Raw genomic sequence first — 16404 nt, 5'->3', positions numbered from 1 at the left:
CTCACTTCTTACATATCTCTTGTCCCAAATTATCTCTGCTCAGGCGTTGTCTGGTTACGTAAACTGGTGGAGGTGTGCTTCGTATATGGATAACTTTTGTAAGTGAAATTTCAGATTTAATAGTTGCTTTTCCTTGTCTTCGTAGAATTTCTTCAGCAAAGGTTTTCAAATTGGCAAGTCCCATTGAGAACAATAGGGCAAGAGTACAGAATGTCCTTAGTAAAGATGGCCAGTACCAAGAGTCCATCTGCACCTTTTAGTGTTTCCGCTCTTCTTCCAGATAGCCTGGGATGCACCATCTTTTCTTAGACAGTTTGGTTCCCCACTGGGACTGACTCCAGTGAGAGGCAGAGGCTATATTTGCCAAGAGCAATATTTGTGACAAGAACAAGAAATGATAGATGCCTTGAAAATACAGTTCTTGATGAGTTTCTCTGAAGGAGGAAGATGATATGTGTTGTGGTGTTTGTTTGTTTGTTTTGTTTGAAATGCCCTGTAGTGACAACATGAGGGGAAGAATCTTATGTTTACAAAGCAGTTTCTTCTAATCTGGAGCTACAAACACTAATATAACTTCGTGGTTATTGCATGGCTTCACTACAGAACAGAGTCATGTTTGTCTGGGGGGCCTTAACTGTGCATTTTATAACTTAAAAGAGAGCCAACCATTCTAAACAAAGACTGTGAATTTCCTGGGGTTATAATGCTTGCTACTAAGATAGTTCCCACATAGCTAATGTGGTGTTGTGGTTTTTGGGGTTTTTTTTTCTCAACTGTAACTACATCTTAATATAACTTGTCTAAGAATGTAAAGTTATCCTTGTTCCCTCCAAATTTGTGTGAACACAAAGATTGATTCAACCTGCAAATTGACATTGACCTGAATAGATTAAAAAAGCTGGCTGCATGCTGTGAGTCAATAGTGTAAAACCCCAAACAGTGAGGGAGTAAGATGCCCTATATCACAAATTAGGGGAAGTCTACTTGGGGGCAGGGGGGAAACAAATCTGTGATCAATGTATGAAGAAATAGTAAACTTAATCTTGCCATGTGGTGCAACAAACACCAGTGCTGCTTGTACAGGGATAGCATTGGAAGGTCACTTTTTTGTGTGAATCTTTTTGATTTAGAAATGTTGACTATTACAGTGAACCATGAAACTAGTGATAACACATCACTCAGTCTACTGATCTGTCTCTGACTGTGACTTGTACTAGAGCTTTCTGCCATAACTAACACTTATGAAATAGTGTCCATAGGGAAAATTTTACCTTCTGTCAACAACTCCTTAAGTTACCCTTCAAGTTGTTCTGAATGTCAGTTTCTCAATCCCTGTTATATATAATATACATTTTTTTTTTTTAAGGTTCAAGAAAAGCAGATGGAAGTTTTAGAATGGAAAAAGAAATATGACAGGCTTTATATGGAATACCTGGAAATGGGGTAAGTGCCTGCTAATTGTACAGCTTGACTTACTGCTTTTGATTGCTTTCTCTAATGTATATTCAATATTGTCTTTTAGAAAAATTGTTGCAGAGTTTGAAGGTACAATAACCCAAATGATGGGTAAGTATACTGAGTGAATGGAACACTACTTGAGATAGGCTTTTGCTTAGACCTGAAGGGCACTCTAAATGTATAGCTGGCTTTGACCTAAGAATATCTAGCACTCTTCTGGCTAGTACTTTAGTCATGCTGTCAATACTACATTACATGTTATACTTGTATCATACTGAATCCTTGGAACAGAGATCAGAGCTGGAAAAGTTGTTGTGTGTTTATGGAGAGATTTCTAAAGTAGAGTGTGCACAGTTGTATTAATCTTAATTACACAACTAGGGTACTTCCATGTTTGCTTGACTTGTACAGACACGTGTGTAGCAAGGTAGGTGCCTGATTTGTACCAAACTGAGGCATGCACAGTAATGGCTGCAATATGGCCCATAGCTGTTCAACTCAAGATGGTCTGTTGGAAGCTACAAGTTCCAGTTGCTTATTAAGCAACGTCCACAGCTTGATGCTAAATGAGAACAATAATCTGTTCCACTTCTGTAGATCACACACAGCCATATCACTTCTGACCAAATGTCAGTGGAACCCTCTGGTGGACACTTCTTGTTTCAACTGTAGTTTGTATATGTGACTTCTAAACTGCAAAGGCATCCATTAACATGTCAGCCAAAAGCTTGTATCTTGAGTCATAAGAATATGAGACTGGCCATACTGGGTCAGACCAGTGGTCAATCTAACCCAGTTTCCTGTCTTCCGACACTTCCTTATTCACTTTCTCCACACCATTCAAGATTTATAGACCTCTGTCATACCCCTCCCCTCCTTGGTCATCTCTTTTCTGAGAGGAATAAGCCCAGGTTTTTGTTTGTTTTTTTTTTTTGACTGCCACTGCACATTGACCCCATGTTTTCAGAGAACAATCCATAATGGACCCCAAGATGTTTCTTGAGTCGTAATGGCTAACTTAGACCTCCTCATTTTGCATGTATTGTTTGGATTATATTTTCTAATGTGCAATACTTCGCATTTATCAACATCTGAATTTCATATGCCATTTGGTTTCCCAGTCGCCCAGTTTTAAGAGATCCCTTTGTAACTCCTCAGTTAGCTTTGGACTTAACTATCGAGTAATTTTGTATCCTCTGCAAATTTTGCCACTTCACTGTTTGACCCCTTTTTCCAGATTTATGAATATGTTGAACAGCACTGGTCCCAGAACAGATCCTTAGGAGACACTATTCATATTTTTCCATTATGAAAATTGACCATTTATGAATCTACCCTTTGTTTCCTGTCTTAACCGTGAGAGGACCTGCCATCTTTCCTATGACTGCTTACTTGCTTAAGAGCCTTTAGTGAGGGACGCTGTCAAAGGCTTTCTGCAAGTCCAAGTACACTATATTAAGTGGATTACCCTTGTCCACATGCTTGTTGACTCCTCCCCCAATAATCCAAATAGATTGGTGAGGCATTGTTTCCCTTTACAAAATACATCTCACCTCCTCCCCAACAAATCGTGTTCATCCATGTCTGATATTTCTCTTCTTTACTGTAGCTTCAACCAGTTTGCTTGGTACTGAAGTTAGGCTTACTAGCCTATAATTGCCAGGATCATTTCTGGAGTCTCTTTAAAAAAAAAATTGGTGTCACATTAGCTATCCTCCAGTTATCTGGTACAAAGTGACAGGTTACATACCACAGTTAGTAGTTCTGCAATTTCATAAGAGTTCTTTCAGAACTAGTCCTGATCACACAGTTTAATTTATCAAGTTATTCCTAAACTACTTCTATTGTCACTCAATCTGAGACAGTTCCTCAGATTTGTCCATTAAAAAGAATGGCTCAGGTGTGGAAATCACCCTCACATCCTTTGCAGTGAAGACTACAGCAAAAAATTCATTTGGCTTCTCTGCAATAGCTGTGTCTTTCCCTGAATGCTCCCTTGGCCTCAATTGTCCAGTGGTCTTACTGATTATTTGGCATGCTTCCTGCTTCTGATGTACTTTCTATTTTTTTATTTTTTATTTTTGCTGTTAGTCTTTTGCTAGTTGCTCTTTTTGGCCTACCTAATTATACTTGATTTGCCAGAGTTTATGCTCCTTTCTATTTTCCTCAATAGGATTTGACTTTCAGTTTTTAAAGGATGCCTCTTTTACTCTGTTTTAGCCTTGGTGGCTTTTTTTTTCCTGTTACTACTTAATTTGGGGTACACATTTAGTCCTCCTTTTAAGAGTAAGCATGCTAAATCTGTCCGTAATTTAGATTAAATCCTTGATTAAGGAAGACTCATGTTTACAAGAATGACAGTTCTACAATGCTTGTCCTTTAAAGAGAATGCTTCAGGAAAGGTAATATGGCCGAGTGTGCTGATAAGAATTAAAGGTTTAGTAAGGAAGATCTCATTATGCTACAGTCATGTCTGGTCCTATGTCTTTAGTAACTGGAACGAGGTGGTGCTTTGCTTTAAGAAAAACAAACACCCAGCCCTGTTTTTTTTTTTTTTTTTTTTTTTTTTTTTTTCCCCCCCCCCATCTTTTAGAGGATGCCCAAAAACAGAAGGAGCTTTCAAAAAAAGAAAACCAGAAAATGCTGGAGGAGAAACAGCAAGTTCTGTCAGATCTGAACTCCATGGAGAAGTCTTTCTCTGAACTCTTCAAACGATTTGAAAAACAGAAGGAGGTTTTAGAAGGCTATCGCAAAGTAAGATGATGGAATGACACTGGTACTGTGCTTCCAAATCCCTGTCAAGACTGGGGAAATACCTGATATTCTAAAACATCTCACTTTACACCAGGTGTTAAGTTGTCACAGTCAAAATTAGACTCCCCCTAGAAATGTGGCTGGTTAACATATCAAAGATGTTAGTACTTGGGTAGACCAGGTTCAAGTCATGTTTTAAAATGCAGTAAGTAGGGTTTAAAAAAAATCCTTTCTTGTTTTTTTAACTGAAAGTACTCCATACCTTCTTGTCACATTTTGATGCAACTCTGAAGACAGCCTAGTTCAGTGTCCCATCTATCATTAACAACTGAACAAGTGACCCGGGAGGAGATTAGATGTGTCCAAAGACAGCGTCTCTGGATTATTCATAGGTTCCAAGGCCACAGGAGGTCAGACTAGGTGATCACATGAGCCAAGACCATTTCTGCTAGAAGGATCTGGTTCAGGTTCAGGAGAAGTTTGCCTATTACACTAGCCCTTGGAGACCCTAACTTTTATATCGGGACTCCCTTGCGCCAGAACGGTATGAACCAAGATGGACCAGGCTTTTGCTCTAAAGAGTCTCACTTAAACCCACTTGTTCTGTCCGATCTTAAAGGTAAACTAACAGGTTGAGGGATAAGTGGGAGGAAAGACAAAGGTAACAGATCACATGTGCACTGTCCAATCTATGGTACTAGTGACAGGTTGAATTCACTTGCCTCCTTATATAAAAAGGACGTGCTGGTGGCACTCCATAGCTATGGTTTAGTATGTATTATGTTGTCATGACCAGCTCCTACATAAAGTTGCATTACAGTTTTTGTGAGGGTGGAGTTATATATACTTCTTCTTCGAGTGGTTGTTAATGTCCATTCAAAGTAGGTGTGCGCGCGCCGCGTGCACGCCAGCCAGAAGATTTTCCCCTAGTAGCGTCCATAGGGTCGGCTCAGGCGCCCCCTGGAGTGGCGCCACCATGGCGCCCTATAAAGGGGCCCGCCGACCCTCCACCCCTTCAGTTCGTTCTTACTGCTGGTGATGGCTACCTGGAACTTCTCTTCTCTTGCATATCAATCTGGCAGTGTCCTATCCATACTGTTTAGTCTGTGTATTCAGTTATATTATAGTTAGATCTTTGTATATAGTTTTTGTAGTTGGGGGGGAGGGGGTCCCCCCAGTCTTCATCACCCGCTGGGGCATGCCCGGGTCCCCCGGGTTCAAACTCTGGGAGGACTGCGGGAAATTCATGCCCAAGAGTGACCCGCAATCTGTGTGCTTGAGGTGCCTCGGAGAGAGCCACCAAAAGGACTGGTGCTCTATCTGTAGAGGCTTCCGCCTGCAAACTGTCAAGGACAGGGCTCAAAGACTTAGAGTCCTCCTGATGGAGGCGACCCTGCGACCACCTCCGGACCCAGAAACGGCCAAGGCGGGCCCCAGCACGTCGTCCTCGCTGCAGAGTGTCCTGGCACCAGCATCAGGACTTAGGGCCCAGCCCAGGTCGTCCAAGACCTGGCACCAGGCCAAGTCGGGTCATAGGAAGTCGGCCTCAGTGCGGCACCGCTCAACTTTGCCAGTGCCCGCCAAGAAAAGGAAGCCGGTGAGGGATTGGTCTTCCCACCAGGACCCCACCCCACCCCCGCGGCTAAGCGGACAGGCTGGGTTACAGCCCCCGGCAGTTCCGTCGACTCCCGCACTGCAGAGAGGGCGGTCGAGTCTGGACCAGCCTAATACTCCGGGCCTCAGTGGAGACATATGCCCCCTTCCCCCCCCCCCCCCCCCACCGTCAACACTGGAGGCATTCGAGGCGGCCTCAGACCTGATGGGTCTCCCGGCACCAGCCTCCCCACATCGTTGGGAGTTGCCTACTGTGGTCCGCCCACCAGTACAATCTAGAGGCAAGCCAGCCATGCTATCGCCTCCCTCCCTCCCTGCACCGAGCTGCGAAGGTGGCACCGGACCAGAGGAGAGGCTCCCCGTCACCTCGGCACCGCTCACCTTCGGCACCAGGCACCGCTCCCCCCAGGTTCTCAGACTCAGAGGGGGACTCCCATCGCTCCAGCAGGTCGCAGACTGGGAGAGTGGTGTCAGGGGCGAGCCACCAACGTTACCTGCAGTGGCAGCAAAAATGGCAGCCGCCCTCGCAGTGGCCGTTTCGGACTCCCTGGGCCTACCATCAGTCGGTAGGCCAGGCATTTGGCCCTCGGTCACGGTCGGCTTCGGTGTCCTCGACATCAGTGGCCCCGGCGCAGCTGCCTCCCCCACCGGCACCATCGCCAGGCAGGGGTGTGCCATCATAAAGTTCAGCACCCCCTAACCAGGCAGCCGCAGCGGCTTTAGTTCTGGCTATGCTGGCACCGCATGATACACCAAGTTGCTCACTGGTGACCCCAGTACTGGCTGCGGTGCCGCATTTGGACTCGGAACCGGCACCGCAACCTCAATACCGTGTGCCTCATGCACTGGAGGAAGGGCCGCTCCATGTAATCTCTTTGTCATCCTCCCCAGACGAGGCAGTCTCTGGCATGGCTGTGGCTCCAGCCCTAGACGACACTCTAATTCTCCAACAGTTGCTTCGGCGAGCAGCTCAAAGCCTCGCAATCCAAGCAGAGGATATCGAGGTGGACGCGGACCCTGTAGTGGACATCCTGGCCCCCTCAGGGCCATCCAGGGTGGATAGCGGATACGTCCTGCACCCTATGGCAAACACCAGCCTCATTGGCCCCTACTGCCAAAAGGACGGAGCGGCGCTACTTCGTCCCCTCTAAAGGGCACGAACACCAGTACACCCACCTTCCCACCAACTCCGTGGTAGTAGATGCGGCTAACCAGCGGGAGCATCAAGAGTTTCAGGGGTAAACACCAAAGAGCAGGAACGCAAAAAGACTTGAGCTCTTTGGCGGGAAGGTGTACTCCACGGCGGGACTCCAACTCCGTATTGCCAATCAACAGGCAATAGTAAGCCGATATGGCCACAACACATGTTCGGCCATGCCAAAGTTTGTGGAGCTCCTTCCCCAGGACTCGAGATCAGTTTTCGGCCCAAGTGGAGGAGGGCAAACTGATCTCTCGAGCCTCCCTCCAGGCCGCCTTAGATGCAGCAGATTCAGCCTCACGCACCCTGGCCACGGGCCTGGTCATATGGCGGGGCACCTGGCTCCAGGTCTCGGGCCTGCCCTATGAGGTCCAGCAGACAACTCAAGACCTTCTCTTCGAAGGGCAGATGCCATTTTCAGAGAAAACGGACAAATGTCTCCATAGTTTAAAGGACTCGAGGGCCACGCTTCGCTCGCTGGGCTTGCATACCCTCGCAACCCAGCGCAGACAATTTAGGCCGCAGGCGACCCCTTGCCCATATCAGCCACAGGCCCGCAAAGAGCTGGGGCACAGGCGGGGTAGAAATGGCAGGAGGCGTCATCAGCGTCACCCCTCCGGCCAGGCGTCTGGCCAATCAAGACCACCATCTGGGCCTAGACCCCTTATTTGGTACAGTCGAGGGCGACCTACCAATCGAGACTCTGGATCCTCCCACTTCTACTGTGCCTGGTCTCGAATTACATTGGACAAATGGGTGCTCTGCACGGTAGAGAGGGGATATTCTATCCAGTTTTCCTCCCTCCCGCCCCACCAACCCCCTTTCCCATCCCTCTTCAGGGACCTGTCTCACGAGCAACTTCTGGTTCAAGAAGTGAAGTCCCTCACGGAGGCAGGGGCGGTGGAGGAAGTCCCGTGGGAGCGCAGGGGCAAAGGCTTCTACTCCCGGTACTTCCTTGTATCAAAGGCAAAAAGGGGCCTGAGACCCATCCTAGACTTGCGGCGGCTGAACAAGTTTGTGAGGAAACTCAAGTTCCGCATGGTCTCCCTGTCCTCAATCACTCCCTCCCTGGATCCAGGAGATTGGTATGCTGCCCTAGACTTAAAGGATGCCTATTTCCACATCGTCATAATTCCACAGCACCGCCGGTACCTCAGGTTCGTCGTGGCCGGCGTCCACCTGCAGTTCACAGTGCTCCTGTTTGGCCTGTCAGCTGCTCCCAGGGTCTTCACAAAGTGCATGGCAGTCGTGATGGCCTTCCTGTGCAGGCACGGCATCCAGGCATTCCCCTACCTGGACGACTGTTCATAAAGGGCAGCTCCAAGGAGCAGGTAGGGACCCAGGTGCTGTTCATCAGGCGGACCTTTCCTGATCTGGGCCTCCTCTTGAATGATGCCAAATCCACCCTGTCTCCAGCACAACGCATAGAGTTCATAGGAGCGGTTCTGGACTCCACACACGCCAAAGCGTATCTGCCGGAGTCCAGGTTCCGTGCAGTTTCCAGGCTTATCCTCGGACTGCACCGTGCCCTGATGACCACGGCGTGAGTTTGCCTCCGGCTGTTGGGCCACATGGCGGCATGCACCTATGTGGTGGTCCATGCCAGACTCCAGCTCCGCCCGCTGCAGTCCTGGTTGCCGACAGTCTTATCGCCCAGTCAGGGACCCCCTGGACTCCATGGTGTCCGTTCCCCGCTTGGTGCTGCGCTCGCTTCAGTGGTGGCTCAACCTGCGGGAAGTCTGCACGGGTGTTCCCTTTGCTGCCCCGCAGCCCTCCCTCTCCCTCGGATCAAGGTTGAGTGGCACACCTGGGATGCCTCAGGACACAGGGCTTGTGGTCATCGGAGGACCTCGAGTTGCATATCAATGTCAGGGAGCTGAGAGCGGTCCGCCTGGCGTGTTTGACCTTCCGGTCTCACCTGGCCGGCAGGTGTGTTACAGTCCTTTCGGACAACATGGCAGCAGTCTTTTTTTATATCAACGGGGGGTGCACGCTTCTCTCCCTTCTGCAGGGAAGCCCTCGCATTGTGGGATTTCTGCGTCCACAATGCCACTCACCTGACGGTGTTCTATCTTCCGGGGGAGCAGAACAGCTTGGCGGACACTCTCAGCCGCTCGTTCCAGGGTTACGAGTGGTCCCTCCAATGGGATGTGGTGCGCTCAATTTTCCAGCTTTGAGGCTTTCCCTGGTTAGACCTGTTTGCCTCAAGGGAAAACAGGAAGTCCCAATGGTTTTGCTCCTTTCTGGGCCGCAGTCGGGGGTCTCTGTCGGACGCTTTCCTTCAGCTATGGGAAGACAGCCTGCTCTATGCCTTCCCTCCGATTTTCCCCCTGATACACAGGGTGATTTTAAAGATTCGCAGGGATCGCGCCAGGGTAATCCTGATAGCTCCGGCGTGGCCGCGCCAGCATTGGTACACATCACTCCTGCACATATCTGTTCAGGCGCCCCTGACGCTGCCCCTACTCCCGGACCCGATCATGCAGGACCAGGGCTCCCTCCGCCATCCGAACTTCGATTCCCTTCACCTCACAGCCTGGATGTTTCATGGCTGAACCCGGTAGAGTTGCAGTGTTCCGAGCAGGTCAGGCAGGTGCTGCTGGGTAGCAGAAAACCGTCAACTAGGGCCACCTACTTGGCTAAATGGAAGCGCTTCTCCATCTGGTCAGGTCAGGGGGGTCACGACCCGCTAAGGGTTCCAATTCCCGCTGTCCTTGACTATTTGCTTCTCCTAAGACAACTGGGCCTCTCCCTTTCCTCCATTCGCGTACATTTGGCGGCCATATCCGCTTTTCATCCAGGAGAGCGGGGTACCTCAGTGTTCGCGATCCCACTGGTTGGGCGTTTCCTCAAGGGTAGGAACAGGCTCTTCCCACATGTGCGTCAGCCAACCCCTGCTTGGGACCTGAACTTGGTCCTCTCGGAGCCTCCCTTCGAGCCTCTGGCCTCGTGCTCCCTGCTGTACCTGTCATACAAGACTGCCTTCCTGGTGGCCATCACCTCGGCCCGACGGGTGTCAGAGCTTCGAGTGTTTAACCTCTGAGCCCCCGTACACAGTCTTCTAAAAGGACAAGGTCCAACTTAGACCTCATCCGGCTTTCCTACCCAAGGTCATTTCACAGTTCCACATGGGCCAAGATATCTTTCTCCTGGTGTTTTACCCGAAACCACACACCTCCAGCAAAGAGCAGAGGCTACACTCCCTGGATGTCCGCAGGGCCTTGGCTTTTTACATAGAGCGTACCAAGCCGTTCAGATGCTCGACCCAGCTCTTCTTCGCAGTTGCAGAGAGGATGAAGGGGCTACCGGTCTCCTCTCAGCAAATCTCTTCGTGGATCGCAACCTGCATCCGGAAATGCTACCGTATAGCGAAAACCCCTGTCCCTCCGGTCACGGCTCACTCCACTAGGGCGCAGGCCTCCTTGGCGACATTCCTGGCTCAGGTTCTGACTCGAGAGATTTGTAGAGCGGCCACGTGGTCCTCCATCCACACGTTCTCGTCGCACTATGCCATCACGCACCAGGTTAGGGATGATGCAGCGTTTGGTTGCGCAGTACTCCAGTCAGCAGTGGTCTCCAACCCCACCTTCTAAGGTTAGGCTTGTGAGTCACCTACTTTGAATGGACATGAACAACCACTCGAAGAAAAAACGGTTACCCACCTTTTTAGTAACTGTTGTTCTTCGAGATGTGGTGTTCATGTCCATTCCAGCACCCACCCTCCTGCCCCTCTGTCGGAGTGCCGGCAAGAAGGAACTGAGGGGGTGGAGGGTCGGCGGGCCCCTTTATAGGGCGCCATGGTGGCGCCACTCCAGAGGGCACCTGAGCCGACCCTATGGACGCTGCTAGGGGAAAATTTTCCGGCTGGTGTGCATGCGGCGCACGCACACCTACTTTTGAATGGACATGAACAACACATCTCTAAGAACAACAGTTACTAAAAGGTGGGTAACCATTTTTTCTATTCCCTATTTCCAGGTTGGTTGGTTTTTTTTGGTTTGGTTTTTTTAATGGCTTTGCGCCTACCTCCTTTAACTAAAAGGTCAAAATCACTTTTGTCACTGGTGTCTTGGTCAAGTTCTGGGGCAGAGTATCTTTCTCTCTTCCTACCCTTCTTTTTATAGCAGTCTCTGCTATGTGTCTCGAGCACACAGGGGTTACTGGAGGCCTGATGCCTTATGGGGGTCCCTTTGCTAAAATCCAGGTCTGGGGTGGCAGGGGAAACTTACTTATCTTTTTCTCCTCCCATCTCACTAGTGGCTTTTGTTGCACTGCATGGTTTTGTACTTGGTATTAAGTATTTAATACTTGATTCAGCTGAAGCAGAACCCAAATCCTGAATTTTCCCCATCATCTTTTTTGCCTTTCCTGGAAGAGGGTGGATTTAGCCTTAGCTTGAGTCAGAGTAGGGGGTATATTGATTCAACGAATAGAAATGGCACAGAATGGAAAAACTTTCAAGAACATGGTGGCTTTTGGTAAGAGAAGGGATAAAGCTGAGGATACAAATGGATGAATTTCTCCTTTGTTGGCATTTTGAAGATAAGTGAGTCTAAAACAGAGGTGGGAGAGAACAAGTGGCTGGGTGTTGAGGAAAGATCTGACATCTGCTCTGCCCTTAAGTATTTGTGTTCTTGAACAGGGGTTTAAAAAAAAAGCGCTTGTCTGCCTATGTGGTAATGTGGTTAAATGCAAACAACCACTTTGACATTAACTGAACTCTTCCATTATATTGTGATAGAATGAAGAGGCTTTGAAAAAATGTGCTGAGGATTATCTTGCAAGGATCAAGAAGGAAGAGCAGAGATATCAAGCACTGAAGGCACATGCTGAAGAAAAACTGCATCAGTGAGTATTTTCTCATTCTTAGTCCCTGACGTTTACCTTATATGTAGGGTGAATTCACAAGCAAAACTCCCTTTTACTTCAGTGGGACCAGGATTTCACTTTAGTGTCTTAATCTCAAAACCTCTCAAAAATACTTTAACCACTTCTAAAGTGGAAGAACCTACCTTGACTTCAGACCTAACTTGCTAGCTGTTTTGAATTAAGTCAGATTTAAACATTAGCTCACTTTCATTCCAGAGCAAATGAAGAGATTGCCCAGGTACGGAGCAAAGCCAAGACAGAGTCTGTAGCACTGCAAGCTACTTTGCGAAAAGAACAAATGAGGGTACAGTCTCTAGAAAGAAGCCTTGAACAAAAGGTCAGTTTAAGTATCTGCTACTTGAGTGGTTTTAAACTTGTAATAAGCTAAGTTCTAAACTCACATCAGAACTAATGTTGTCATGAGTACCACTGTGAAATAGCAAGGAGTCGGTGGCACCTTAAAGACTACCAGATTTATTTGGGCATAAGCTTTCGTGGGTAAAAAAAACCTCACTTCTTGAGATCTGAAGAACTGGGTTTTTACCCACGAAAGCTTATGCCCAAATAAATCTGTTAGTCTGTATCCACAAAAATAACAAGGAGTCTGGTGACCCCCTAAAGACTAACAACTACCCCTTGATACTGTGAAATAGGAGTCTGAGACATAAAATCAAAATTTTGGTATGGCAGAACCCTTCGATACTGAGAAATGCAATCCATCTACCCTTGCAGAGGGATCTATTGTGAATAATAGGTTCATTTGCATAGATGAGCCTCAGAAGTGACTAACAATATATAGACTTCCAAGACTGGATACTAGCTGAACTGTTGAAATGGTGTAACTAAAATATGGGTTCAGGTTGAAAGTGAACAGTACACCTTGTCCTGGGAATACATCAGTTCTAGAAGCATTTTGATATTAATAGCACAGACTTTTTTGTACTGGCGACCCCTTTCACACAGCAAGCCTCTGAGTGTGCACCCCCCCCCCATCCTTATACATTAAAAACACCATTATAAATGCTGGAGGCAAAGCAGGGTTTGGGGTGGAGGCTGACAGTCTGCGACCCGATTTTTTCCCCACCCCCTACCCCCCCCCCAGTAATAACCTCATGACCCCCTGAGGGATGGGTCCCAACCTCCAGCTTGAGAATCCCTGGACTATCATGTTCCAGTCTGTAAACTTGTAGACCACTACCATCCAATAGACAGTATTGTTGGCTGACATCTCTTCAATGGTCTGAATAATTAAGTCTGAAAATCCAGTAATCTGCAAGTGCAGGGTTTCATATTTGCATGTAAATTGTTATTGCATAGTCTAATGGCACAAATGGGCTTACCAAAGATTGGTGGCTCATTGTAAATTCTTCAAATACTCACTCATTCATGCAAAGCTTTTTCCCTGCTTTTGGTATGTCAGCAAAACCAATGCTTGTCACTAGCATCCTGCTCCTATATTTAACTGATACTATAGTGCTGTTGAAAGGAACAGAGTGGCAACTAATTATGTGATGCTTCTGATGTTTGGTGTGTCTTCCCCTTTCATGGAGGGAAGTCCCGCACCCAACCTACTTCCTCCAAATTAACTAACTTTTTAAAATTCTATGTAGGGGGATCACACTTTCCACTTGTCATCATAAGGATCAACTAGTAGCACCACAGAAGCATTTTTAAATACTCTTTGCTTTAGGAGAATGAAAGCATTGAGAAACAGCATCACCCATGCTATAAACATAGTTCCACATTGAATTGCTTCAGCCATTTAGAAAGTGGAAAAACAGGCACCAGTAGTAGGTATGCTGAAGGCTGTATCTTCTATTTAGTTGTAAAGAGAACTTACAAAAGTATGCAACAGTCTAACAGAGACTACAGTCTAAATTTTAGACACTGCCTGGAAAGTTAAGGAAACAATATAATGTAGCTGACCCTTCAAAATCTAATAGAGATGCCTCCTTAGGATGCCTTGTTCCAAGTCTTTATTGCATTTACAGTAGTTGAGCATTTGCAATGGAACTCCTGTTCCACACAGCTCCAGAGGTGCTATGACTCCTGTGACTGCAATTTCATGATATGAATGTGTGTTGCAGTTTGTTCTTGACTCACTAATTCTTTGTCTTCTTAACAGGCAAAAGAAAATGATGAACTAACAAAAATCTGTGACGACTTGATATTAAAGATGGAAAAAATCTAGTATTTGGACTGTTGTACATATGTTCACTGATTCATTCTGTCCTCTTTTCTGTGTGTTCAATGACTTTTTTTAATTATGTATGTTGAAAGTAATAACAAGTAATAAAAAAATAATAGATTTCACTGGCACTTGTTCCTTCCCATAACGTTGGCTGTATATTGGCTATGAAGGTGGAGTGTCTGCCTAATTTAGAAACTCACTAGAATGAGTAGGTTCACCATGTCTATGAAAAGTCATTAAATAAATGAGCAAGTGTAAGTTTCACTCAAATTTTGTAAACAAAATAAATTTGGACACTCTCTCATGGCTCTGCCACGGCTAAGGGATTAAATCTCCTCAGGAGCTCTGGACTAAAGGTCTCAATGTCCCGCTGGCTACACCAGCCCTCTGTTTGCCTTGCAGTTAACAAGATGTGCACCCCAAATACCCCTGAAGCATTCCCCTATGATATTCAGCCCCTGACACTGATTACTCACAGAAATCCCAGATACTTTGTCCCCAAAGGAGCAGCATACCCCAGTTTTACCTTTAAATCACCACTTGTAATAAAACAAAAGGTTTATTTGAGAAAGAATAAGGATTTCTCTAGAACTCAGTGACAGAAAAATATAATTACAATACAAAAGTCATAAAACCCAGACTAAGGCCTGAACTTGCTAATAGGAAAGTTGACTATCTAAGTAGGCCTCCCCCACCATGTTCATCCTACAGAGCTGGCTAGTTTAACAAAAACCAGGATCCAGTTTTTCATGGAAAAAGCCCAGATTCATTGGATCCAAAGTGCCTTTTCTCCATCTCATGTTATACTCAAACAGTTCCTTGCCTTTATTCATAGGGTCGTCCCTTGTCTGTTTTAATGTTTCAATTGTTTTCAGTTGTTTGGGTTTTTTTTGAGGGTTTCCTGTTAAGACAATGGTAGACAGTTGAGCATTGCATTACATCACTGGCTAACCAGTGCCAACTCCTTCTGGTATAAATAGAACATCACTAAGTAATTGATTACTCCTCTTAACCTTAAGAGCATAAACTTCAATATAGTTACATTATCCCTTAAACTGCCCCTTCCCATCATGCCAGGATAATTAACATTGAGAAGCTGCAAGCTTTCAATAGAAATCTTACACATGTCATTTTATGGACACTAAGCAATGTATTTGACATGAGTTTGTCAGGTCTGAGAGGACAGTTGTTGGAAAGAACAGGGGACCCTTGATCAAGGAGCCGTTGTGACACATCCTAAAATAAAGGCATTTGAGATTCAGTTCTTAAACCACTGCTCCTGTTTTGAAATGTGGCTGAAGGCCCTGCAGTGTTTCCTATTACATTCAGCACTGGAGGGAGGAATTTTGCCACTCATACGCAACTTTGGGTACAACATGGGGCGTCACACTACAGGGGCAAGCACTAATCAGTCCATGCTAAGGCAGCTTTGACCTCTCTCCCTCCCTACAGCCCTGTATTATTCTCTCCCTGTTCAGACTGCTTTACTACCCATTTTGTTTTCCTTACTTAAATTAATTTAGTGTTCATGAAAGTGACACTCATATGGTAGGTACCTGTTCACACAACAGGTACCTCACATACAGCAAAAATTTCGCATACTTTCCTCTGCCTGTTTCAACTTTTGCCAGCAGGGATAGCTGGAGGATATTGACTTTTGGTCTGATTTGCAGTGGACTTAACCAGCTAGCCTTGTAGTGGAAAACTCTCTGCTCTATCAGTGGTCTTAAGATATATTGCTCCCCTAAGAATTAATATTCAAAGAAAAATATTACCATTAAACATTTTTTGGGAAACTAGTTACTGTGATGAATCTTCATGGATTTCATGATTTTTCTAAAAAAGATTGCAGTACCCCATGTTTCCACAAGATGTAGCTGCTGCCCTTTTAAATAGACTATATTTTATCTGTAATGTGGTTCTCTCTGCAGGTGCAATACATAGGATCTCTGTTCTTCAGACACTCATGAATTAACGATTCATTGTTCTAATGAAGGTTTTACATGATGGGCAAAGGGAAATGTCCCTACTGATGATATATCTATTCAAGGATCCCTCTGTTATGATTAGGGTTGAGAGATTTTTTTTATCAAACTCATTTTCACTGTACAGACACAGTGATGAAAACATATTCCATTTATAATTATTAAAATTTACAGATATGCAGTGTAAAAAATGCTGCTTGAGAACTTAGTTTAATTTAAGAATATTTACTTCGTATTTTTTTGACATTGTGTTAATTATAGAGCACTCACTTTTTGAATCTAAACATTTACTGACAATTGTCTGCCTCCATACATTCTCATAATGGGCAATGTAA

At 46.0% G+C, this 16404-nt stretch overlaps 1 protein-coding gene across 2 annotated transcripts in view; it reads left to right on the top strand.

Annotated features, from left to right (window-relative positions):
• TACC3 (transforming acidic coiled-coil containing protein 3) overlaps positions 1–14383 on the top strand; it is a 34759-nt gene extending 20376 nt beyond the window's left edge. For both annotated transcript variants that reach the window (XM_050947488.1, XM_050947487.1), the window contains exons 11-16: positions 1367–1443; positions 1523–1566; positions 4052–4212; positions 11766–11872; positions 12110–12230; positions 14019–14383. In XM_050947488.1, coding sequence (XP_050803445.1) covers positions 1367–1443; positions 1523–1566; positions 4052–4212; positions 11766–11872; positions 12110–12230; positions 14019–14084 — 576 coding nt within the window. In that variant the 3' untranslated portion in view covers positions 14085–14383. The remainder of the gene's footprint in view (positions 1–1366; positions 1444–1522; positions 1567–4051; positions 4213–11765; positions 11873–12109; positions 12231–14018) is intronic.
• Positions 14384–16404: the final 2021 nt, after the last annotated feature.

The sequence above is a fragment of the Gopherus flavomarginatus genome, chromosome 3 (assembly GCF_025201925.1).
Source record: "Gopherus flavomarginatus isolate rGopFla2 chromosome 3, rGopFla2.mat.asm, whole genome shotgun sequence".
NCBI lineage: Eukaryota > Metazoa > Chordata > Testudines > Testudinidae > Gopherus > Gopherus flavomarginatus.
This window is presented reverse-complemented; position numbering and strand designations above follow the sequence as displayed.